This window comes from Eptesicus fuscus, chromosome 13, assembly GCF_027574615.1.
Source record: "Eptesicus fuscus isolate TK198812 chromosome 13, DD_ASM_mEF_20220401, whole genome shotgun sequence".
Lineage (NCBI taxonomy): Eukaryota > Metazoa > Chordata > Mammalia > Chiroptera > Vespertilionidae > Eptesicus > Eptesicus fuscus.
Window position 1 is genome coordinate 42554274 of NC_072485.1, and position 26679 is coordinate 42580952.

Below are 26679 nucleotides of genomic sequence, written 5' to 3' on the forward strand. Positions count from 1 at the left end.
AAGTGGGGGAGGAAGGCATGGAAAATGGTGACTCAGAGCAAGATGTGGATTCTATGTTAGCCAGGGTTGAGTCCTAAGAAATCTAACCAGCTATGAGGAAGCAGAGATGTTATGAGGAGAATGCCTGTGGTATTGAAGCCTGTGGTTGCCCTAGTTTAGGGCCTGGCCATTCTTCAAGGGTGGGGCCCAGACATTAGAAAGCCCTTTGCCTGACAGATGATGATATAATGACATTTGCTTTTGCTTCTTGTTGTCTGTCTCTTCTTCCCCCATCACTTTCCCCTTTCGTTTTTTTTTTTTTTTTTCTCCCCTTGGTCTTGCTTCTTCTTTTGCTTTTCTTCTTCCCCAATTTTATTCTCTTCTCTCTGTCTCTTCTTCAATTTATCCCCATTTCCTATTCCTGCCTCCTCTGTCATCCTGTGCTTATGACCTACTCGTTTTCCTTCTGTTTCTCATCCTTCTCTTTCCCACTATGCCTTTTCATCCTATTTTTATTTCTCTTGCTGCTCTCTTTACCCCCATTTTCATACCCTGTCTTGTCTTTTCATGTTGTTTCTCTCTCTCCTCTGTCCTGTATGCGTTCCTTTCTTCCTCTTTGTCCTGTCTTTCAGGGATTTGACCCATTCCGATTCGGAGTCCTCCCTCCACATGAGTGACCGCCAGCGTATGGCCCCCAAGCCTCCTCAGATGGCCCGTGCTGCAGATGAGGCTCTCAATGCCATGACTTCCAACGGCAGCCACCGGATGATTGAGGGGGTCCACCCAGGTTCTGCGATGGAGAAGCTGCCTGATAGCCCTGCCCTGGCCAAGAAGGCTCTACTGGCGCTGAACCACGGGCTGGACAAGGCCCACAGCCTGATGGAGCTGAGCCCCTCAGCCCCACCTGGTGGCTCTCCACCTTTGGATTCTTCCCATTCTCACAGCCCCAGTTCCCCAGACCCAGACATGTCATCTCCAGTTGGGGACAGCCGAGCCTCACAGGCCAGCCGAAATACACGAATTCCCCACCTGGCTGGCAAGAAAGCTGTGGCTGAGGAGGATAATGGCTCTATTGGCGAGGAGGCAGACTCCAGCCCAGGCCGGAAGAAGTTTCCCCTCAAAATCTTTAAGAAACCTAAGAAGTAGGCAGAATGAGGGTGGCGGTGGCAGGATCGCTTATCTTTCCCTGGTCTTCTGCCTCCCCTTTCCTGCCTTCCAAGATACTGGCCCCTAAAGTGGGGCATGGGAGGGGTTGGCAGGGGCCTGGGCACTGTAGATACCTGCCCCCCTCATCCTTGGGTCCTTCAACATTATTTATTAACTGACCACCATGGCCTGCCTGCCCTGCCTCCCTCCAACTATGGGCTGCTGCTATCACTCCCTCTCCACTTCAGTGCATGTCTTAGTTGCTGTCCCCTCAGCTACCAGCTCCACCTCTGAGGTCCAGCTCTGTCTCTGCTGTCCCAGTTTTGAGGTTTGGTTTCTTGTTTTTCTCTGTCTCCTGCTTTCAGTCTCTTCCCTCCCACCACTCCCCAACTTCCCCTAGCCGCTATGGGGGAAGATAGGAGGAGTAACTTCTGACACCTGTGCCTCAGATTTATCCCACCCCACCTACGATGGTTCTCTTTGCCCCCAACTGGGTCCTAGGGCCTAATATTTGAGGTTTGTATTTTGGGAATGTGGTGAGCCAGAGGAAATCGTGGCCTGGTGCTCACTCAGGCCTCCAGGAGTCCATGGGGGACTGAACCAATTCCCAGAGAACAAGCCACTAGAGAATTATAAAGAGAGGCCACGCTAAGGGATAGATTGGGAGAGACTTCTTAGTTGGAGGAGGAGTAGATGTTAGAGTTGTGGGCCACAAGGCTGTCACTTTTTCTCTCTTCTCTCATCCACATCTGCCTCTCTCTTATCCCTGCTCCCCCACACTGTAGGAGGGTTTGTCTATTAGAGGTGCTGCCCAAATGCTCCCCAAGCATCAGTACTCCTGGCAATCAGGACATGGCTCCCCTGGCCATGGGAGCCGAAGCCATGATACAGGTCTCTAATGGGGCCCTGGAGCTGTTGGGCAGGATGTTGCATTTGAAACAAAAGACAGTTTAAAATTTAAAAAAAGAAATCTCCTGAATTTCCCAAGTGCCTGCACCACACACTCCCCTTATCAGCACCATTTTCATGTTACTGCATACCCTGGGCCAGAGGCTCAGAAAGGACACAGCAGATTAAGGGAAGGGTGTGGCTAAGGAAGATGGTGTAGGTGAAGGTGGCTATGTAACCACTTCCTCCCACCCTTCCCCACCTTCTAGACAACTCTCTTCCCTACCTATTTTTGCTATGGCTATAAAGATATTTTCCCTCTGCCTCACTCCTTGACATGCCTTTACTCTGGGATCCTATTTTGGGCCTGGGGTGAGGGCACCTGGGGCTGGTCTTAGGAGGGGGGTAGGCTGCAGACTGCCTTGTACCCCCTGGACACCCTCACATGGGTTTTTCTGTGTTATTTCATAAGACTCTTTGAAGTCCAATAAAGCATGTAGGAGATTTTAACATCTGCTGGCTTTGACTCTTATGGTGTTGTCTGTGCTCTTTGTGGCATAGCAGACAGGATGAAGAAGAGTGTATTTCTGCTCTGTCAAGAGAAAATGAAACTAATACACAGACCCAAAAGGTCTCTGGGTAGAGTTACCAGATGAAATACAGGACACCCAGTTAAATTAGAATTTCAGATAAGCAATAATGATTTTAGTATAATTATATCCCATGCAACATTTGGGACACATTATTTTTATTTGCTGCCCATCTTTTTCTTGCCATTTCTTTAATATATAACTTTATTTCTGGTTATAGAAACAAATGCTAAGAGGAGAAACAGAACTTCCCCATCCACATACAACTTAATAGATAAAAGAACAGTTACAATAAATTAAAAACAAAATGTAGAAATTTTAAACTTTGTTATAGCTTTAAAACATTGTTTGATACAATTAGAAATCACATTCATTTCTCAAACTTAAAAATATGGCTCCTTATTTAAAAAGTACTGTATCCCATTAGAAATGAAATGAAATGAAATGAAAAGGCAGGCCGCACAGCCGCAGTGGGTCCTGTCTCCTGAGGGCGGCCTGGCTCCTGCCACCAAGCCGGGTGTCCATGAGCTGCCCTGGGCTCCCCAGACCAGATTTCACTCACGGGCGGTGACATCGCAGCATGACCTCCACTTCACACTCCAGGCTTAGACCTTAATTTCCACTTTGTAGGAAACCACTGCTTTTAAAGCACTGATTATTAAACATATAGTAAAAAATACTTTAGACAGCCAGCCACCGTAAAAAAAAAAATCACACACATACATACACACAGCTCTCTGGGCCATCTTGACCCCACCTATCCTATAGCTTCACCTGTGACCAATGACTTAGAATTATTTCACAGATCAACAAACAAGTGTTGGCAAGGATGTAGAGAAAAGGGAACCCTTGTGCACAGTTGGTGGGAATGCAGATTGGAAAACAGTATGGAGGGTCCTCAAAAAATTAAAAATGAAACTGCCTTATGACCTAGAGATTCCACTTCTTGGTATATATATGAAGAAACCTAAAACAGTAATTCAAAAGAATATATGCACCCCTATGTTCAGTGTTATTTACTATAGCCAAGATATGGAAGCAACTCAAGTGTCTATCATTAGACAAATAAAAAAGTAGTGGTACATATATACAATGGAATATTATTCAGCCACAAAAAAGAAAGCTTACCATTTGCAACAGCATGGATGGATCTAGAGGGTATTATGCTAAGTGAAATAAGTTAGTCATAGACAAATACCATATTGTACTTATATGTGGAATCTAAAGAACAGTACAAACAAAACAGAAACAGATTTATTGATACAGAGAACAGACTGATGGTTTCCAGAGGGGAAGGGGCTTGGGAGACTGGGTGAAAAAAGTGAAGGGATTAAGAAGTACAAATTGGTAGTTACAAAACAGTCATGGGGATGTAAAATACAGCTTAAGAAATATAGTCACTAATCTATATATATAAAAAGCCTAATATGCAAAGTGTCCCCTCAGGAGTTCGATCGCTCACTATGACGTGCACTGACCACCAGGGGGCGGCGTGGACTGAAAGAATGCCCCAGCTGGCAGCTGCTAGGGACCCTACCTGTGCATGAGTTTTGTGCACTGGGCCTCTAGTATTGTAATAACTGTGTATGGTGCCAGATTGGTACTGGAAATATCATGAGGAACACCTTTCTAAAGTATGTAATTATCTAACTACTATGCTGTATACCTGAAACTAATACAAAACAATATTGAATATAAACTGTAACTGGAAAAAAAAAAGTATTTTCACATTAAAAAAATTATTTTGTAGGGAGATTGGGATGCACCTGGAGGATACATACTGCCAAAGAATTATTACTGTAAGACTATAAATAATACATTTAAAAACACACACACAAAGACAACCAATGGGTCTGGGCTGCCTGTCACTACTTAAGCAGGGACAGGGTTGAGTAATATATGAGCATTTATTCCAATAATGCCGGCAGTATGGGAGAGCAGCAGGTCATCCACAAAAATCTGCTCTGCCCCTCCCCATAAACCAGCTGCTTATATTAGGTAGAAGGACAAAGATTATGTGGGCAAGTAAGAAAGAATTACAGGCATGGGAAAGTAGGAAGGTAATCATCTTTACAGGTTACAGGCAATGAGGGCTGGTGCCTCCAGGCACCTCTGGGATCAGATTACTGACAATAGGGACTGGGGGTTTGCAAAGGGTGGGTGCCTCTGGGACTATCTGAGGTTGTACATCTTTCCATGATAGGCAGCACTCAGAAAAGGAGGATGGACTGCATTCCGATGTTAGCTCCCACGTCAGCCAGGTTAGAATGTGCTTTCTTTAACCAAAATAGGACAATCACAGTTAACAGAGCATGATTAATACTTCCTATAATTACAGCCAGTCCCCACTATTCTATTTCTGCCCCTACCAAAATCAATGCAAGATTTTAGGGAGGGAACGCCACAGGAGGTTTCATAAAAATCAGTCTGTGTAGCCCAAATCACCAGCTGCTCCATCAGTCACCAAGCCATGTCTATCCTACCTCCACAAGGACGCTATGGCTGACCCGGTCTCTACCACTGTCCCCTGGAGAACTCTAAAAGCAAATGGATCTTGTCCTTTCTCAAAACTCTCCCAGGGCTCCCATTTACGTCAGGGCAAAATGCTCGCCTCGCAAGGCTCTTTTCCAATCGGACGGAGCAGTGCGAGGCTTTCTGCTGACCTCACAGCCCGGAGGCTCCCGTCCCTCCGGCTATGGATCCCAGGCTATAGCTCACATCAGATGGCAGTCTCGTGTTACCAAAACAGTACAGTAGTCAAGATAAGAAAACGTGTTTTGGATGGTTGGCTTTTAGTTGTTATTTCAAAATACTTGAACTGTCTTGACCTCAGCGGGGACGCAATGGCGAGAGCGGAGGGCCCGTCCCAGGCTCGGCGAAGGCTTTGCCCACACCCAACATGGCGGCGAGAGATCCGTGTCGACTCCACACGCAAGGCAGCTGCAGGAGGGGTGCGGTCTGCCGGACCCGGCCCATACTTAATAAGTGGCGGGAGAGCCGCATTCCCGCCGGGCGTGCCCACAGCCTCGGCTGCCGTGAAAGGGGCGCGGTTCCGTGGGCCCCGCCCACGTTCCACACTGTGGCTAACGGGCGAGGCCGACTTTCTGTAAAGCTGGTCCCGCCCACCGCCGGGCGCTGGCAGCGTAGAAACGTCAGACGAGCGACGTCGCACCGCTTTTGCGTCACGGGTGGCGGGAAGGAGATTCGGATTGTCGCGCCTTGGCGGAGGGCAGTGCTTGCTCTGCGGAGGAAAGTGCTCTGCGGGCCCTCTCAACTCCCGGCACTTGTGCAGCCCCCTGGAGGTCGACCCTTCGCACTCCGCCACCTTCTAGCTCCCCCGGCGCCTCAGCGCTGCAGACCCGAATCGGATCCATATCGCCTCGGGCCACCAGCTGCGATGCATGTGATCAAGCGAGGTGAGGGGCCGGAGAGGGGACGGTGGGAGAGTGGGGGGCGGGTCAGGGGACGCGGCTGCTGCCGCCCGAGCAGTTGGCCGCGCCCGCCCGTCTCCGCCGCTTCCCGCCCGTCTCCGCCGCTTCCCGCCCTGCCCGCGCGGCTTCCCGCCTCGTCAGCCTGCCGGGCCTGCCGGCTGACCTCTGCCCCCTCCCCCACTCGCATCTTCTGTGGGCGCCCCCTCCGCTGGGTCATCCAGCCGCGTTTCAAAAGAGCAACCCCTTCACCTTGACCGAGTAGTTCCTGTGTGCGCCTAACATTTTCCGGGCAGCATTTTCCTCACCGCGAGCCCCTGCGGTAGGATTATCAGCTCCATTTTATAGATGAAGAAACTGAAGCGCAGAGAGAGAGAGAGGGGTCCGGTGACTGATGCCAAGCCGCCCAGGTAGTTGATGGTGAGGCCAGGGTTGGAACCCGACTTTTATTTGAAAGCAGTGGGTTGGTCCAAGGCCATGGGGGTGGGGTTACTAAGGGGTGGGGTGGGGGGGGGGAAGGACTTTGTACCCTTCGAGGGCACCTATTAGCGCCCTGACCTATAGATAAGGTGTGGAAGGGTGAGGATACCGTGAATAGAACCAGATCTCAGACAGATATCCCTGGAATGGGATGTGGTGCCATTTGTTCCAGGTTTAGTCCCAGAGGAGTTTGGGATGGTGACCACCTGTCCTTCCCCCTGATGAGAAACTGAATCAGATTGGGGTGGCCAAGACGTCTTCTGACAAGATGGGAGTCCGGAAGAGACTGTGGTATTCTTCCTCAGCTGTTACTTCCCGTTAGACTTGCTGAGCTCCTCCTGGGTGCCTGCCTTTTGCTTGGCTGTGCGACGTTATGAGAGACAGTCCCTGCTTTGGGAAAGGGTTTATTCATATTCCGGTTGGGGGAAACAAGAGCAAAATGTACTTTTAACAGAGAACCATACCAGACAGATAGGAACGAGTTTTGAGTCGAATCGACTGATGCTAAAAGTCATTTTACAATAGTAGGCACTCCGTAAATACTAGTTGGCTGACTGGATGTTTGTTTTATCCACTAGGTTCTGAGTTTCAAAGATGGGACTTTATGCCCACACTAGCACTGGACCTGCCATGAAGAAATGCTCAAAGATTGAATGAGAATAAATTTTATTTTATTGATTTTATTTTTTTAGAGAGAAAAGAAGGGGGAGAGGGAGAGAGAGAGAAACATCAACTGGATGCCTCTTGCACACCCCTTACTGGAATCGGCCGGTAACCCCGCCATGTACCCTGACTGGGAATCCAACTGGTGCCTCTCGGTGCATGGTGCTCAACCAGCCAAGCCACACGGGCCAGTGGGAAGAATAATTATTTTAAAATATAGGATGCCTGCCCCCCTGGCTTGGCTCAGTGGTTGAGCGTGGACCTGTGAACCAAGTGGTCAAGGGTTCTATTCCCGGCCAGGGCGCATGCCCTGGTTGTGGGCTCGGCCCCCTACTAGAGGTCGTGCAGGAGGCAGCCAGTCGATTCTTTCTCATTGATGTTTCTATCTCCCTCTCCCTTTCTCTCTGAAATAAATAAAAATGTATTTTTTTAAAAATACATAAATGTGTATGAAGCCCTGGTGATGAGGTGGCTCAGTTGGAGCATTGTCCAATACATCAGAAGGTTGCAGGTTCAATTCCTGCTCTGGCACTTACGGTAGGCAACTGATGGATGCTTCTCCCTTTCCTTCTCCAACCTCTCCCTCTCTCTCCCCCCCCTCTCTCCCATTCTTCCCTTCCCCTTCCCCCCTACCCCCCCTTTTCTCTCTAATATCAATAAAAACATATCCTTGGATGAAGATTTTAAAAAAGGAAAATATAGGATTTAATGAATGCAGTTGGTAGGCAGGTAATTGATTTGGTTGTGGCCAGATGGTTTATATTTAAGAGATTGAGAGGTGGACAGTGGTGGCCCTTCATATTGTCTTTAGTAACTTTAGAACATTCTCTGAATTTTTCCTAGTCTCCCATTTTAGCTGATGAGACCAAAAGACCTCAGACATGTACATCAAGTTTTTTAGACCTATAGAAAAAGGTATGGAAGGATGAGTATGCTCTTATGATAAATCTGTAACAGATGAATGGAAAACTTGTGGATGTAGATTACTGCATGGGTAACACCTTTGTATTGAATTTTTAATTTTTTGGGTTCACTTTCAAATACTGGAGTTTACAAAGTACTCCCCTACACAAGCTCTAAAAAACAGGGCTTATTTTGTTTCTCATTCCTTCAGAGAACATAATTTGATCCAGATGGTTTGATAGAATCTTTCAGTGTAGCATTCAGCAAGGCTTATTAATATACAAAATTGTACTTAGATTTATTTATTTTATTTACGTTCACGTTTTAATGTGCTTTTTATTTTTGGTATGTCAGTGTAGTAGTGGACTAACTCCTGTAGTTTTGTCAATTTCAGTGTAATTATTCAGGAGGGCAACTGGTTGTCAACCTGTAAGTACTTGTTAAATGTGCTAATATATCGCTAAGCACTTTGAGGGACATATTAGAGGGGGAGGCAATTCCATCTTCAGAGATATTAGGGTTGTCAGGAACATAGGAATAATCCATATGAAAATCCTATATAATAAAAGCATAGTATGCAAATTGTCCCTTTGACCGGAGTTCTTCCCGGAGTTTGACAAGAGGGTAGGATGGCCAGGGGAAGGGGGGGAGGCCCTGGTGCTGGCAGGTGGCCAGGGGGAAAGGAGGGAGTCCCTGGCCAGCTGGTAGCCGCTAGGGACCCTATCAGTGCATTAATTTCGTGCACTGGGCCTCTGGTTGTTGGATATCCGAATGGAATAGTAGATGAGTTTTTTTCATCTCTCAAGCTATTTTTCTTGTGGGAGAATATATTGCCTAGGGAGGTCAGGTTGAAAATTGGAATGCCATGAAGGTGATTTAGTTGTAAAGTGTGCTTTGGAATTTAGTAGTATAGTGTTTTCAAAACTTTGGATTGTAACTCATGGTAAAAATTACATTCTACATAATGACTTAGTAAACACATGCCATGTGTATGTACACGTACATAAAACTGAAATAAAAGTTTGCAAAATAACACCTTCTAAAGCACCCATTTGCACTCTGATAATTTCTCTTCTATTCCACGTTCTTTATCCCCCTTCCCTCCCTCATCTCCTTTACAATCCACTGTATTATTTTATAAATCTGTGTGGATATTGTTCTGGGCACTGAGGTTACAGTGGTAAGTAGGCAGACGTAGTTTGTGCTTTCAAAGATATTGAGTTCATGATTCCCATTTAAAGAAAGTTGTTTTATACCTAACTGTACTTCTCTACCAAAATTACTAGAATGTGAAGCAGACTACATTTGTTGTGTACATCTAACCCAAGATACTTAACCAGTCCTATATGGTCTACATGTTCATTTTTCCTTTTTTTTCTTAAGTTCTTTTACTTCAGTTCCCTCCTGCCTCACAAATTTTCCTTTTTTCCTTCAGTTCCTTTCCTTAAGTTTCTTCTGTCTCACAAGTAATATCAGAGGCCAAATACTCACTATAATAATTCCTTTTTGCCTTATTTTCTGTCTAGGAAGATTATTCAATATTGGGCATCATCTTTAAACCTTCACAGGTCAAAATGTACAACTGGTTACACACTTAGTCAAGGATATTTAATACCTGGCTCTGTCTACCTCAGTAAAGATACCAGATTTGGAAAAATACTTTTTCCTTTATTTACAGTAAATAAATACATAGTTAGACAGTTAACAACTTGAAGGGAAATTGCTGGGGCTATTGCCAAAACAGAAAAAATCTTTAAATTCCCTTGTACGGTTATTTTAGACAATAGAATTACTCTTGACCATATCCTAGCTAATCAAGAACATAATTTGATCCAGATGGTTTGATGGAATCTTTCAGTGTAGCACTCAGCAAGGCTTGTTAATGTACAAAATTGTACTTAGATTTGTTTATTTTATTTATGTTCAAGTTTTAATGTGCTTTTTATTTTTGGTATGTCAGTGTAGTAGTGGACTAACTCCTGTAGTTTTGTTAATTTCAATGTAATTATTCAGAAGGGCAACTGGTGGGGTTTGCACTGTTAATATCTTTTATTGTACTTAATAAAACACCTCTGGTGAAATAAAGATGGAATTAGATAAAGTCTGGACACAAGCCAAATGATTAAATACAGAGCTCACTGACACTTCATGATTCTTTAATATCTTAATGTGACTGTCCTCGGGTATTGCCTCCTGTTTCAGGTCTAGTCTGCAAATTTGACTTAGCATTTTGTTTGTTATTACAGGAATTTTTGCGGTTAGAACACTTTGTTCTGCATAGCTTGATGTTATAAAGACAGTAAGCACTCTGATAATGGTTGCTCAACGTTCTGAGATCATTAAGGCGAATGAAACTTCATAGGAGAAACCTCAAGAACTATAGAAAATGTTTGTCCTTAAACATGATAGTAAAGTCTTCCTTTCTCTGGCTTTTGAGGCTGGGTTGGAGCATGGGTTTGATTTCCAGTCAGGGCACATATTCAGGTAGTGGGTTTGCGGTGCATAGGCTAAGCAACTGATCTGTAGTTCTCTCTTTCCCCCTCTCCCTCTCTAAGATAAATTGTTACACTGTAAATAGTTTAAAAGAAGAAGAAAAAGACCTCTGTTTTAGTGCTCTTGTTGCTCAAATGTGGCCTAAGGCTCCTAAGAAAAAAGAAAACCTCTTTCCCTGTTAGGGTTGCTGAAGGAGGAACATACAAGGCCAAAAGTGGTAAAGAATTTATAAATTTATTGTTACATCTGTGAGTAGAAGGGCTGAGACCAAAATGCATGAGCAGAGCAGAGTAGGGGGAGTGGGATATTTCTGTCTCTTGTAAATGTCAGTCAGAGCAACCTGTAGGGCCAGGTGTAGGCAGTCCACTGGAAACTGGGTTGAGGCAGTTTACTGGAAACTGAAGGCCGTTAATCATGAAACCTATAATGAAATTAGCAGAGCCGAAACCGGTTTGGCTCAGTGGATAGAGCTTTGATCTGTGGACTGAAAGGTCCCAGGTTCGATTCCGGTCAAGGGCATGTACCTTGGTTGCGGGCACATCCCCAGTAGGGGGTGTGCAGGAGGCAGCTGATCGATGTTTCTCTATCATCGATGTTTCTAACTGTCTATCCCTCTCTCTTTCTCTCTGTAAAAAATCAATAAAATATATTTAAAAAAAGAAAAGAAAAAGAAATTAACAGGAAAATCTCATGGAGCACAAGGATGTGTCTAACATTCCAGGGAGGGACAAGAACCCCAAGTGGGGCGTAATGAAGCGTAAGAATGTGCCTAACATTTCTTTCTACATGGGACATGACATACTGGATATGAATCTTCCTGGCAACAAGGGACCAGTGCTGCTTTCCATTTTCCATGTCGTTTTTGGTTTTTGAGATCATTTTCCATTTTGGACATCATTTCGTTTTTGATGCTTTCTAAGGAAGGATCTTGATCAAAAGGGGAAAATGTGAAAAATAATATAAATGGAGCCTTTATATTTTTAAAATATATTTTTATTGATTTAAGAGAAAAAGAGAGGGAGGGAGGGAGATAGAAGAAACATCAATGATAGGAGAAAATCATTGATTGGCTGCCTCCTGCATCCCCCCTACTGGGGATTGAGCATGTAACCCGGGCATGTGTCCTTGATCAGATTTGAACCTGGGACCCTTCAGTCTGCAGTCCAACACTATCCACTGAGCCAAACTGGCTAGGGCATAAATGGAGCCTTTTTAAAATGGAGTTGGAGCTGCCATCCAGAGTAACTGCCTTGTGCATCTTATTCTTCAAACCTTTGGAATGTGAAAATTGGGCAAAATAACCTTTAGACTGAGCCTAAAACAACATTGTATCCCAAACAACTGTTACCAAAGATAACAAAACATATGACTACTGGATAGAAAATAAAAAAGATTTTTTTTTTTTTTTATTTCTTTTATCACTATCCTCTCCATGCCCTCTTCTACCTCTGCCCATCCCCCTCCACCCTAAAAACATTCTTTAAAATTAGCATCAATATTTTAGCTTAGCTGCACCTATAGAAATTCCTTCCATTTGTGAAATTGTTCCCTTTGTCATAAATAGCTTTTGCCTTTGCCTCCTAATGGGAACACAGGGTTTCTGCCTGAACCAGTGCTTCTTGAATAGCTATTCTTTTGGATCTCAAATAAATGCTTATTGTCGCTCACTTTGGCCTTTTATTTTTAGTTAACAGACTGTTATGTGGGTTGCCTAAAGTTAAAGCTATTTAGTAGTTGGATATATCAACTATCCCTGGTAAGGTAAATACAGGTTCGATGAGTTACTATTTGAAGTTGAACTAAGAATAACGGGACTTTTTGTTAGGAAGAACAAAGAGGAAAATGATCTAAATTCAAAATCATGAAAAGGGCTAACTGGTAAGGTCTACATGTATTTGCTTCCATATCACCAAAATAGTAAAACTTAAGAGGTTGCCTCTGGAAGATGATCTTGATATGTAATAAGTTCAAAATTGATAATTACCCTAGGAGAGTAAACCAATTTTATCATGTTGGTGTTAGAGTGGAGACACGTTTATAAGTCACTTAGCGATCAGTAAATACTTGACTGCTACTATATGCTAGGCCTTCTTCCTTGGTCTGGGCACTGGGGAATACATGCAAGTAAAATAAAACATGCAAAAAATGTTTTTCTTCTGAAAGTTATATTCTAGTGGATTGATGGTGAGAGTCACAATAAACAAATACAGTAGTCCCCTCTTATTTGTGGTTTCACTTGCCTGCAGTCAACCATGGTCCAAAAATATTAAATGGAAAACTCCAGAAATAAGCAGTTCATACGTTTTAAATTGTGCGCTGTTCTGAGTGGCGGATGAAAGCTTGCACCATCAGGCTTCATCTCATCCGAAACTTGAATCATCTCTTTATCCAGCATATACACTATATACACTACTTAGCTGTCTCAACGTGATTTTTATTTTACTTAATATTGAGAAAGCATAAGATTTATGCTGGTGAGTCAGATATATCAAAGGGAACGTGTTCTCAACTTAAAGGAAAGAAAAACGTATATCGAGATTGCTCAGAGCTACAGTAAGAAGGAATCTTCTATCCACGAAACTGGAAACGTTTTGTTGTCGAACCTCAGATTGCAAAAGTTACCATAACAGTCCGCGATAAGTGCTTAGCTAAGATGGAAAAGGCATTACATTTGTGGATGGAAGACAAACAAAAAACGCGTTCTGATTGATGTCAGCATGTTGCTCCAGAAATCATCAAGCTTATATGAACATATCAGCAAGGGATCTGTAAAACAAGTGGCACCACACCCTTTATCGCAATTAATGGATGGTTACGCAAATTTAAGGATATGTTTGGACTGAAAAATATAAAAATTATCTGAAAGGCTGCATTTGCTGATAAGCTGCTACTGCCACATTTCCTGCAGCGTTAAAGAAGTTGGTTAAGGAGAAAGGTAAGTATGTAGAGGAAAAAACCATACAGGGAGTACCCCCAAAATGTAAACATACTTTAATTACAAAGGCAGTTTTATTAAAATACATTTCATTTTCAAACTGTAATAAAAACCAGCTGTTAAAGTGTGTATACATTTATGGGAGATACCCTATATATAGTAGGGCTTGGTAATATCTGGTTTTAGGCATTCACTGGGAGTCTTGGAATAGATAAGGGGGGACTACTGTAAAATGTAGAGTATGTCATAAGTGCTATGGAGAAAAATAAAGCATAGAAGGAGGAGGATAAGGCTGTATTTGGGGTATTAAAATTTAAAATAGGGTTATCAGGGAAAGCCTCATTGAGAAGCTTACATTGAGCAAAGACCTGACATCAGTAGAAATAGCAAGGAGGCCAGTGTGAGGAAGGTGGGAGAGTAGGAGGTGAAATTGAAAGGAAAAAATATATAGGGCAGGTTTAGGAATCTGCGGTATTGTAATAATTTTTACTTTGATTCTGAAGGAGATGATCAACCACTATTGGGAATTTGGAGGGGGTAATGACATGACTTTGATGTAAAGTTTTTTCTCTTTTTGATGTAAGTTTTAAAGAATAATTCTGTCTGCCATATGGGACAAGGGGAGAAACTGATCAGTCATTTGGGAAGTTATTGTAAGAATCCATCTGATTTATAATGAAAGGGAAGATAATATTTTCAGAATAGAATTCCTACTCTTTGAAGATACAAAAATAATATCTTCATGTGAATCTCCTAGGGGGCTGAATCTTTTAATAGCATTCTATTTGGTCAATTTTAAAAGTTCATGTATTGATTACATTTGATTCTTTTACATTGTTATCTTAATAAGTGCTAACATGAATTGTATGGTCTGATTCCTCAGATGGCCGCCAAGAACGGGTCATGTTCGACAAAATTACATCTCGAATCCAGAAACTTTGTTATGGACTCAATATGGACTTTGTTGATCCTGTAAGTAAATATGGTTTATATCTTGGGTTCCTTGCTTCATGTGATTCTTTTTACTTGTTTCTTGTCTCTGGCATTTCTTTCTCTTCATATATATTTTGGTTTGGTATTCTGCTATGGTCTTGGGTTTAAATGTGAACACATTGCTCAGTTTTTTTTGTTCTAAATTTTGGTTCTGGGCTCTGAATTCTTTTCAGAAAACTAAAAAGTGAACAGCGGAAAACTTGACATTGACATTTTGTTAGAGACATCCTTGAGTCAATTGTTTTATTTATTTTTTTTTTTTTAAAAAAAGCCTGTAATAAAGCTTGTTCTGGAATTGTGATCATTTGGGTAGAAACTGGTTTGAAATTTGCTTTTTTGTTATCTATGTAGAAAGAATGCATTTAAGTAATATAAAGTAGATTTCGTGGATAACATTTAAATTAAGGAAAACAAACTATTCATAAGCAAGTCATTCTTCTTTTCTTACCTTCTATAACTCCTCTACTCTAGATCCTCTTCATCCCTTACCTAGACTTCTGTCTCTAGTGGTCTCTCAAGTATCCTCCTGTCTTCCTCTAAACTTGCCCCCTTCAAATGCATCTTCGCCGTGGCTTCCAAAATCATCTTCCTAAAATGGAGTCTTGAAAACACTTTTTTCCAAACCCACTCATGTTGCCTCAGCCTTATTTAGGTATATTATCTCTACTTCTGTAGCACTTGTGCTGGCCCGATAGCATTGACCACATAATATGGAAATTAATTACATGTCTCTCCTCCCCTAGAATTGAGGGTGGGCTGTATCTTATTCTTGTGATATCCACAGTGCGTGGCACATATATAATTAGACACTTGATAGTGAACTGACCAAAATGGTCAAAAGAAAATAATTTTATATGACTTTAAAATGTTTTTATTACAAATTGTATTTTACTTTTAGGAATTCTAGACGATAATTAGAATAGTAGAATGTTAAAGTTGTAATGAACCTGAGAGATCATCCTATTTCATCTTCTTTAACCAAAGAGAAAGGGAAGTTACTTATATAAGCTAGTGGGGGTGTAAGGAGAACAACTGAGGTCCCCTGACAAAGGATATTCTACTAGTATTGCCTCATGCAGTACCACCTTTCAGAGTACAGGGTGCTGCTGTAGCAGACTCCAGCTTTCTGGGGTAGATTCAGCTGAAGTAGTCTGTATACTGTTGTATCTGGCACTGTTAGCATACAGATGTTAATTTTACTCTGTGTTTTGATTACTTGCCGTGTAGCATAAGAAACTATTTAGAAGACTGACACTATTACAGGTGTCTCCCATTTTCACCCCCTTTACCCAGCTCCACCCAGCCTTTGGCCATCACCACGCTGTCTGTGTCCATTGGCTATGCATATATGTTCTTTGGCTAATCTTTTTACCTTCTTTCATTCAGCCCCTCCCCCCAACCACCACCCACTCCCCCTGCCCTTTGACCTCTGTCAGTCTGTTCCATATATCCATGCCTCTGGTTCTATTTTGTTTGTCAATTTATTTTGTTCATTAGATTCCACATATAAGTGAGATCATATGGTATTTGTCTGTTGGTTTATTTTGCTTAGCATAATAATCTCCAGGTCCATCCATGGTGAAATGGGAGACACCTGTTGCAAAAGGTAAGAGTTCCTTTTTTTTATAGCCAAATAGTATTCACCAGTTTTTGTTTTGTTTTGTTTTTTTTTAAATATATTTTATTGATTTTTCGCAGAGAGAAAGGGAGAGGGATAGACAGCTAGAAACATCGATGAGAGAGATACATTGACCAGCTGCCTCCTGCACACCCCCCACCGGGGACGCGCCCGCAACCAATGTATATGCCCATGACCGGAATCGAACCTGGGACCCTTCAGTCCGCAGACCGACGCTCTATCCACTGAGCCAAACCGGTTTCGGCCCCCAGTTTTTTTATGCACTTATCTACTGATGGGCACTTGGGCTATTTCCAAATATTGGGTATTGTAAATAACACTGTTATTTATATAGGGGTGCATGTATTCTTTTTGACTGATGTTTCAGGATTCTTAGGATAGATTCTCAGAAGTGAGACCACTGGGTCAAAAGGCAGTTCATATTTAATTTTTTGAGGAAGCTCCATACTGTTTTCATTAGTGGTTGCACCAGTTTGCATTTCCACCAGCAGTATACAAGGGTTCCCTTTTTTCTACATCCTCGCCAACACGTGTTGTTTGCTGATTTATTGATGGTACTCATTCTGGCAGATGTGAAATGATATTTCTTTGTGGTTTTAATTTGCATCTCTGATGATTAGTGAAGTTGAACATTGGGTTGTTTATCTTCCTGGTGAGTTGTATAATTTTTAACATATTTTGGAAATGAACCCCTTATCAGATGTATCATTGACAAATATGTTCTCCCATGTAGTGGGTTCCCTTTTCATTTTGTTGATGGTTTCCTTTGCTGTACAGAAGCTTTTTAGTTTGATGTAGTCCCATTTGTTTATTTTTTCTTTTGTTTCCTTTGTCCTAGGAGATATATCAGCAAAAATATTGCTACAAGACATATCTGAGGTTTTTCTGCCTATGTTTTCTTCTCGGATTTTTATGGTTTTGCGACTTACACTTAAGTCTTTTGTCCATTTTGAGTTTATTCTTGTTTATGGCTTAAGTTTGTGATCTCGTTTCATTTTTTTGCATGTGTCTGATTTCACTACTCTTTTACTGAACATAATTTGACTGTGGGATCTGAGAAGAAAGTGATCAGGAGCAACTTGATCCTAGGTGAAATGTAATTAGAATAGATTGTAAGCTAATAATGACACACACTGTTTTTGAGGCAGTCATGTTTTAGTCAACTGGGCAATACATTTATTTTCTGTTGGATTAAGCTTTTTTTACAGAAACATTTAGTGAACACATATACAGAATTTAGTGTTTGTTTTTCTTAAAAATGTATGGTAATAACTTGTGCATTTTTTATATATGTATGTGTACATATATGTGTGTGTGTGTGTGTGTGTGTGTGTGTATCTATATATATGTGTGTGTGTGTCTACATATATATATAATATCATTGATGTTTCTATCAATATCATTGATGTTTCTATCTTTCTCTCCCTTTCCCTTCCTCTCTGAAATCAATAATCAGTATATATATTATTGATTTCGGAGTGGAAGGGAAAGGGAGAGAGAGATAGAAACATCAATGATAAGAGAGAATCATCGATCAGCTGCCTTCTGCACGCCCCACACTGGAGATTGAGCCCACAACCAGGGCATGTGCCCTGACCGGGAACCTAACTGTGACCTGGTTCATAAGTTGATGCTCAACCACTGAGCCACTGCTGGTTGGGCTACATTGTGTATTTTTGAAAGGGGAGCCTCTTACAATATGGTCTTGAAAACTGAAATGGGATGAGAAAGAAGATTTAGATGGTAATCTTGGGCAAGTCCAAGTAACCTGAGCCTCAGGTTTTACATGTAAAATGGTAATAGTAATAGTATCCATTTCACAAGGTGATTTTTTAAAAAAATGTATTTTATTGATTTTTTTACAGAGAGGAAGGGAGAAGGATAGAGAGTTAGAAACGTCAATGAGAGAGAAACATCGATCAGCTGCCTCCTACACAACCCCCACTGGGGATGCGCCCGCAACCAAGGTACATGCCCTTGACCGGAATCGAACCTGGGACCTTTCGGTCCGCAGGCTAACGCTTTATCCACTGAGCCAAACCGGTTTCGGCTCACAAGGTGATTATGAAATGTCAGAGATTATGAAAGTTGAGACACTTTGTAATTTGTGAAGTGCTAAAGAAAGAGTAACCGTTAAATTATTGATGACTCAGCCCCAATCCTGATTTATACCTTCATCTCTAATTGGAATGATTAAAGTTTGATTCATTTACTTTCCAGTACTTGTCTGTAGATAGATTTTGGGGGAAATGAGTAAGAATGTAGCTGGAACCCTGATTATGTAGAGAGAATTTGAATTAAAAATGGGGAAATACTTAATCACTGGGCTGGTGTGGCTCAGTTGGTTGGGCGGCATCCCATGCACCATGTCTGGTTGAGGGCTTGATCCCCAGTAGTGGGTGTGCTGGAGGCAGCTGATCAATGATTCCCTTTCACCATTGATGTTTCTATCTCTCTCCCTCTCCCTTCCACTCTGAAATCAATAAAAATACATTTAAAGAGAAGAAAAAATAAAAAAAGAATCACTGCTCTGTTTTTAGCTGTTTCCCTGTGAGGCTGTTCATCTTTGTCAACCATGAAATACCTATACTTAGGTATTTTAAAATTTATTATTATTATTTTTTTAATGACACCTATTCATTGTGTATGTAGTATGCATTTTCTGGCAGTTCTGTTGGTTTATGAATTCTCATTATGAAGTTTTCCACTGCTAACCATTCTAAAATATTTATTTTTTTAAAAAAGGAAGTTGACTTTTATTTTGATATACATTTGATTGTTTTCTTCATTGCCATCCTAAGGAAGCTATTGTTTTTTGGGAAAGCTCAAGTAATTCTTGGTTTTGTTTTTATAGGCTCAGATCACCATGAAAGTAATCCAGGGTTTATACAGTGGGGTCACTACTGTGGAACTAGATACTTTGGCTGCTGAAACAGCTGCAACCTTGACTACTAAGCACCCTGACTATGCCATTCTGGCAGCAAGGATTGCTGTCTCTAACTTGCACAAAGAAACAAAGAAAGTATTCAGTGGTGAGTCTAGAGGGAAAGTTAGAAATAATTTAATATTCCTAGAAAATTTATAAGGGCACTAGAATGACAAAAGAATAACATCTTGTTTTCAAAAAGCAAGTTAGTGGCAGAGGGGGCACTAGAACTTCCCATTTCCCCATGCTGCTGACTTGCTGAATGGAAAGGTCAGTGGATCTTTTTGTTTCCTTGTATCACGCTTTTTTTTTTCCTTCTTTCTTTTTTGAAGCCCATTTTGAAGTAGTTGGTGGTGATGTGCTTGGAAAAATGAGTAACACATATTGACAAGTTCTGGGTTAAACAAAATGGTGCAGTTAATCTTGTGTCCCATTAGCAAATCCTTTATTCCGTTGCTGCCATTTTATAGCTCAGGGAATGTGGGCAAGGGAAGGTTAAATAATTCGTTTGGAATATAAAATTGGTATATAAGAAGTCAGATGGTAAGACGATGACAGAAATCTTTGGCTCTTGATTTGAGATCTATTATCCTGGGCCTCAAACAGTGTATTCTACCTCGTTAGTAGATTTATTGTAAACACTAGAGGCCCAGTGCATGATTGAATCATGCACGTGTAGGCTCCCCTACACGCTTTCGCTTTCGATCACGGGGAGCTGGGTGCCTGTCCGCTGGTGCACCAGGCACCAGAGGCTTCTGAAAGGCCTGGTGCCTGAGCGGACAGGCACCCAGCTCCCACACTTTTGCTTTCGATTGCGGGGGAGCTGAGTGCCTGTCTGCTCAGGCACTCAGCTCCTCCGCTTTTGATGATCCGCTGGGCGGGACGTCAGCTCACTGCCCCAGAGGCCCCTTCTGTGCCGCAGCACAGCCATGGCGCAGACGCTGAGCTTGTGCCGCTGCTGGCGACGCAGCTCAGCGTCCCACCGGCCCAATCAGCTACCCCGGCCACCCCGAGTCCCGCCCCCCCGCGCCTCCTGGCCAATCATGGGCATAGCAAAGGTACGGTCAATTTGCATATTTGTGTATTATTAGGTAGGATATCAGTTCTCCCAGAATTGTATTGATAAATACAAGTCCATTCCAATAAAAATGCCAACATTGTGAGTATGAGTGTGCGTGTGTGTGTGTGTGTATTACACATAAATACAGAGAGCCAATTAATGCTATGATGTATTAAAGAAGAGCAAATGAGAGAGCTTACTAAATGTGCATTTATAGATGTGAACTGCTTAGTATGATAGATTCTGAATTTTAAGTTGGAATTTTATTAGGATAAAAATATTTGAGAAGAGATTATAATTTCTGCTTTTTAAAAATGTTTTCAACCAATAATTCTCAATGGGATTGTGTATTAATCACCTGGGAATCTTTTTCAAAGAGCCTATGTTGTGGCTCAATGGTTGGAGCATTGGCCTGTGCACCAGAGGTCCAGGGATCGCTTCCTGGTCAAGGGCATGTGTGGGAGGCAACCAATGATTGTGTCTCTCTCACATCCATGTTTCTCTCTCTTCTTTTCTCTCCCCCCCTTTTCCTCTCCCTGCTCCCTTCCACTCTAAAAAAAAAAAAATCAATGGAAAAATATCCTCACTCCTGTTTTTATTTAACAAAAAATAAAATAAAAAAGTCTATGGAAGCGTGTTTTTTTAACCGAGGCATTATACATTGAGTGGCCAGATTATTATGATCTCTGAATGCATAATAATCTGACCACTATGTGTGTGTGTGTGTGTGTGTGTGTGTGTGTGTGTGTGTGTGTAATTAAAGGCCCAGTGCATGAATTTGTGCATGGGTGAGGTCCGGCCAGCCTGGCCAGGGGAGGGGACATGAGCGGTTGGCCTGCCTGCTGGTCGAGGGGACAATTTGCATATTAGCCTTTTATTATATAGGATATACACTGAGTGGCCTGATTATTATGTGTTCAGAGATCATAATAATTTGGCCACTCAGTGTATAGTCAGCATGAATATGTTTATTGAGCACTTTCTATGCTAAGCATTGAGGTGGACTGGGATGAAAAAAATAGTTTGAGAACTATTCTTTTAAACTATTACTGAAAGAGTGGATTAGCTCTCCATTAAGTGGTTTTGACATTTTTATTTTCTGTTGTTTTTTTTTTTTAGATGTGATGGAAGACCTCTACAACTACATAAATCCACATAATGGCAAACACTCTCCCATGGTGGCCCAGTCAACACTGGATATTGTTTTAGCAAATAAAGATGTATGTGTAATGCTTTCCTGGTGGAAAAAAAAATCTTTTTTTAATATATTTTTATTGATTTCAGAAAGGAAGGGAGGAAGAGAGAGAGATAGAAACATCAATGATGAGAATCATTGATCGGCTGCCTTCTGCATGTTCCCCACTAGGGATCAAGCCCACAACACAGGCAGGTTCCCTTGACAAGAATCAAACCCAGGAACCTTTGGTCCACAGCAAAACTGGCTAGGGCATAGGTTCTTTTTTTTTTTTTTTTAAAGCAACAGCACGTTTTAAAAATGTAAACACTATAAAACATAGATTAAAAAAGTAACACTAGCTTTCCTCTTTAGAAATAATATTTTATAACTTTAAAATGTATTTTTCCAGGGCTATTTTGTAATACACGTGTGCATACACATAAATTTTTCCTTTTAGTGGCAGTCTGTGCACACTGTTCTTACTGATAATTTATCTTACAGATAGTCTGTATTAGTATTTATGACTAATCTTATTCTTTTGAACAGCTGCATAGCATTCTATTTTATAGAAATGTTGTGTTATATATATATCTATATATATTGCTCTAGTGGTGAGTGGTGAATATTTGTTTTCCATTTTTGCTGAAGTGGATATCCTTGTATGATAGTGTTTTACTTATAGAGTATATTGGTAAGATAAATCCTTTAAGTGGAATCGCTGAGACAAAGAGTGTGTGCATTCAAAATATTAGGGGACATTGCCAAACTAATTCCTAATAAGGTTGCTCAGGTAAAAATTTGAAAGATCTTGCTCAACAACTTAAAAGGGATCTACTTGAGTATATGTTTTTAAGCCTAATTAGGATACTCAATTTATATAAATTTTAAAAATTAACATTAGATGTGTATTTTTGTGGTACCTCTTTTTTATCCTATGTCATTTTTAATTCTGGAGTCAGGGCTGAACTGTTGATTTTGTGAAAATAAGTTTAATTATTTTAATTATGGAATCTTTTTTTTACCTTCATCAGCGCCTGAATTCTGCCATTATCTATGACCGAGATTTCTCTTACAATTACTTTGGCTTTAAGGTAAATAATGGGTTTCAAATACGTGGGAATTCCTCCTTACTTCAGGAAATACAGGTTTTTGTTTATGTTTAGTGATACAATTATAAAGGCAATAAGTTGATGGGAGTTGGGATGGACCTAGGAAATTAGTGGAATAGATGGATAGTGGTTGTTTGAATTAAGGAAATATAGCTTATCCATTTGCAATTTTCAGAGTTTCCAAATATTACTTCTGGATTACCTGAGGAGTTATGCAGATAATTTGCCATAATGATTCCATATTGTTTTACTGTTTATGCAACAACTATTGAATCCCTACTGTGTGCCAAGTGCTTTTCTAGGTACTTTTGTGTTGATAAACTGTGATTGAGAACCTGAATGTTGGTGTTAGACCTTCTGGGTTCGAATGTTGGCTCTACTTTTTTTTCTCTTTCCTGTTTTAAAATTTAATTTATTACTGCTTAACACAATTATACAGGTTTCATGTGCACAATTCCACAACATATCATCTATACATTATATTGTGTGTTTACCACCTCAAGTCTCTCTCTATCACCATTTATCCCCCCTATACCCTTCTCCACCTCCCCTCCTTACCCCTCCCCCTGGCAGTCACCACACTGTTGTCCATGTCTATGCATTTTTCCTCTTTTTTTTTTTTGTCTCAATTCCTCCACTGCCACCTCCTACCCCCCACCCCAGCCTCTGCTCTACTTCTTATTAGCAAGTTACTTAATCTCTCTATGCTTAGTTTCCTCATCTTTAGAATGGGGATCGTATAATTTTTTTCAGAATCTTTTATTAAGCTTAACTAGAGGCCCAGTGCATGAAAATCATGCACAGGAGGCAGGGGTCCCTCAGCCTGGTCTGCACCCTCTCCAATCTAGGACATCCCTCTCGCAATCTGGGATTGCTGGCTCCTAACTGCTTGCCTGCCTGCCTGCCTGCCTGATCACCCCTAACTGCCTCTGCTTGCCAGCCTAGTCACCCCCTAACTGGTCCCCTGCCAGCCTGGCTGCCCCCTAACTGCTCCCCTGCTGGGCTGATTGCCCCTAAATGCCTTGGCCTCGGCCCCCACCACCGTGGCTATGACCGGAAAATGTCCGGTCTAATTAGCATATTGCCCTTTTATTAGTATAGATGGTCTACATACCCAAATCATCTCCAGCCTTCGCCATCTCGCTTTGAACTTTCCAGACACAGTGACTCTCTTTTGAAAAAATTATGATTTTCAGTCATTCAACCTTTATAATTCTGGCATTGCACTGTGGTTTCCATCTGTATAATATAATATTAACAACAAATTCTGTTGAGGATAAGTGAGTGTTTTGCTTAGATCAATGCCTATCCTATTACAAGTACTTTATACCTGTTAACCATTGTGATGATGGTGAATACTGTAACTTGTGCTATTAGTGTTACGCATATTAATATAGAGCTAACTTTCTCCAGAAATTTTCATGTAGTCTGTTCCAAAACAAATAGACAGTTGATAATGTTCCAACTGAAGTTAGTAAGAGTAAATATATTATTTTCATTTAAAATTACATAAAAACTGAGAAGATTTAAATAGAATGGCTCATTGTGAATGCTGTATCTACTGTGTCTTTAAGAGCTGTTCTGGAAGTTTTTTGGTTGCTTTGCTTTTTCTAGACACTAGAGCGGTCCTACTTGTTGAAGATCAATGGAAAAGGTGAGAATGAAGATGTTTGTGTGTGTGTTTTATTTTCTGTGCATTATACTGAATATAGAGCTTTGAGCTATTAGCCTTAATATTTCTGTCTAAATTCTGACTAACATTTTTAACTTTAGGTCTAGTTTCTGAATAATTGTCCTGCTTTTTTTTTTTTTTTAATTGTCCTGCTTTTTAAAATCGTTTTCTTTTTGACTCAGATACATGTCTAACCTAGTTTGTCTAACATGTTCCATCATGTGAAAACTCCTCTTTTGATTTTAGTGGCTGAAAGACCACAACATATGTTGATGAGGGTATCTGTGGGGATTCACAAAGAAGATATCGATGCTGCTATTGAAACATACAACCTTCTTTCTGAGAGGTGGTTTACCCATGCCTCTCCCACTCTCTTCAATGCTGGTACCAACCGCCCACAACTTTCTAGGTATGCATCATCTATAGTCAGTTTAAAAATTCTGAAATGGTCTTGACTAGGGAAATAAACGTTGGCCTGAAAAACTAGGCATTTGATCACAGGAAAATTAATTTAATGAACACTTAAATCACTTCTGCTCTGATTAAATGAGACTTGCATTCTGGAAACTTCTCTTTAGTGTGGTAAATGAATTTGAGGGGGAAAAGCTGATAATGAATTTTAAGCTTAATTCCAGTGATGGTTGCTCATTCTGTGAATATACCAAAAGCCATTAGTTGTACACATTAAATGGGGAATATTATGGTATGTGAATTTATATCTCAAGTCAGGTTTTGAAAAAAGTAAATACTGCCTGGCCAGTGTTGCTCAGTGGTTGAGTGTCGACCTATGAACCAGGAGGTCATGGTTTGATTTCAGGTTAGAACACATGCCTGGGTTGCGGGTTCGATCCCTACTGTAGGATGTGCAGAGGCAGCTGATCAATGATTCTCTCTCATCATTGATTTTTCTATCTATTTCCCTTTCCCTTCCTCTCTGAAATCAATAAAATACATACACACACACACATATAATTAAAGCATAATATGCTAATTAGACCCAACATCCTTCCAGATGACCTTCCAGACAAAGCTGGGATTCTGAGGTAAGCCCGGGTCCCAGGTGCCGGAGGGAAGCTGGTGCCAGCAGCCAGGGGAAGGAAGGCCTACTCTTGCACGAATTTTGTGCATCGGTCTCTAGTCTATAATAATAAAAGAGTAATATGCTAATTAGACCGAATGTCTTCTGGATGTCCTTCCCGACAAAGCTGGGGCTAGAGGGAAGCCAATCCGGGTTCCAGGTGCCTGCAGGTGGCCCAAGGGAAGCCAGCTCGGGTCTCAGGTACCTGAGGGAAGCCGGGGGAAGGAAGGCCTACTCTTGCACGAATTTTCATGCATTGGGCCTCTAGTATATATAAATACTGCCAGCTAATTAAGGGATGTTTATAGTTGTCTGTACTAGAGATTATGGTAGTTTGGATTAGGAGGTGAAAGTAGAGATTGAAAGAAATAGATTCAAAAGATATTTTGGCGGTAAAATTGACAGAATTTGATGATGTTTTGGATATGGTGAGCCAAGGATGGTTCCTGAATTTATGTATAGGTAGAGTAAGAAGATGAATGATGATGCTATTTTTTTAAATATATTTTATTGATTTTTTACAGAGAGGAAGGGAGAGATAGAGAGTTAGAAACATCGATGGGAGAGAAACATCGATCAGCTGCCTCCTGCACACCTCCCTACTGGGGATGTGCCCGCAACCAAGGTACATGCCCTTGACCGGAATCGAACCTGGGACCCTTGAGTCTGCAGGCCGACGGTCTATCCACTGAGCCAAACCGGTTTCGGCGATGATGCTATTTTTTGAAAAGGGAACACTGGAACAGAGTCCAATAATATGTAAAAGACAAAGCATACAAATAAACAAAATACCCTTAGCAAGCTGATTTATTCCAGGAATTCAAGGATGTACTATCAAAAAGTATATTAATATTCCCCATTGCACTAACATTTTATACCATTTAATACTCTTTCATAATAAAAATTAGCAAAATCAATACAGAAAATAACTTCCTTAATTTGGTTAAAAATATCCACTAAAAACAGGTCTGTTAGAAATTTCAGCAAAAGATTTGGCTATATTAGTTCAATATAAACTAATCAATTAAATATCTATACTCTAGATGTTAGAAGATTTAAGTTTTAAAATAGATTATTTATAATACTGGAAGGTTACTCAGGAACAAAGCTAATAAAAGAGAAGGCTCTTAAGGAGAAAATTTTCAAACATAGTTGGACATTAAAAAATAAGGTGAGTGATTTTATATTTAAAAAATGAATTTAATATTGCAAAGATGTCCATTTTTCCCAATTTAATCTGTAGATTCAGTATAATTCCACTCAAAATTTCAATATGACAATTCTAAAATTTATATGGAGGAGCAAAAGACTAAGAAGAATCTAGTAGACTGCTCAAAGGTTGCAGGCCCTAATCTCTGGAACCTGTAAATATTACCTTATAAGGAAAAATGGTATTTGCAGATATAATTAAGAAAGATCTTGACATGGGAAGGTTATTCTAAATTATTCAGGCAGGTCCTAGGTGGTTTGGCCCGGTGGTATTTACTTTGGGGTAGACAAACCACTGGAGCATAACAGAG

At 41.0% G+C, this 26679-nt stretch overlaps 3 protein-coding genes across 10 annotated transcripts in view; 2 read left to right on the top strand and 1 right to left on the bottom strand.

Annotated features, from left to right (window-relative positions):
• Positions 1–2525, top strand: part of STIM1 (stromal interaction molecule 1) — a 214981-nt gene extending 212456 nt beyond the window's left edge. For 3 of the 7 annotated variants that reach the window (XM_008149909.3, XM_028158160.2, XM_008149911.3), the window contains one exon: positions 612–2525. In XM_008149909.3, the coding sequence (XP_008148131.2) occupies positions 612–1125 (514 nt within the window). In that variant the 3' untranslated portion in view covers positions 1126–2525. The remainder of the gene's footprint in view (positions 1–611) is intronic. The other 4 variants (XM_054724794.1, XM_008149912.3, XM_054724796.1 and 1 more) reach the window with 4 other exon arrangements.
• Positions 2526–2788: 263 nt separating this feature from the next.
• Positions 2789–5977, bottom strand: LOC129151300 (uncharacterized). Its single transcript, XM_054725655.1, has 3 exons — positions 5963–5977; positions 5417–5931; positions 2789–4879 (listed from the first exon to the last, which is right to left on the bottom strand). Exons 1-3 carry the CDS (start codon positions 5975–5977, stop codon positions 4681–4683), a joined length of 729 nt encoding a protein of 242 aa, XP_054581630.1. The 3' UTR covers positions 2789–4680.
• The window catches only part of RRM1 (ribonucleotide reductase catalytic subunit M1), a 45987-nt gene continuing 25224 nt past the window's right edge, over positions 5917–26679 (top strand). Inside the window, exons 1-7 of one of the 2 annotated variants that reach the window (XM_054724764.1) lie at positions 5917–6019; positions 14389–14477; positions 18992–19169; positions 21243–21343; positions 22332–22391; positions 24024–24063; positions 24328–24490. In XM_054724764.1, coding sequence (XP_054580739.1) covers positions 6001–6019; positions 14389–14477; positions 18992–19169; positions 21243–21343; positions 22332–22391; positions 24024–24063; positions 24328–24490 — 650 coding nt within the window. In that variant the 5' untranslated portion in view covers positions 5917–6000. Of the gene's footprint in view, positions 6020–14388; positions 14478–18991; positions 19170–21242; positions 21344–22331; positions 22392–24023; positions 24064–24327; positions 24491–26679 lie in introns of those variants that run through there. The other variant, XM_054724765.1, reaches the window with a different exon arrangement.

Coding starts and splice junctions, on each gene's coding strand:
- LOC129151300 (XM_054725655.1), bottom strand. Junction 4,880..5,416: donor CTGAGGTCAAGACAGTTCAA/GTATTTTGAAAT, acceptor TTTTGGTTAAAG/AAAGCACATTCTAACCTGGC.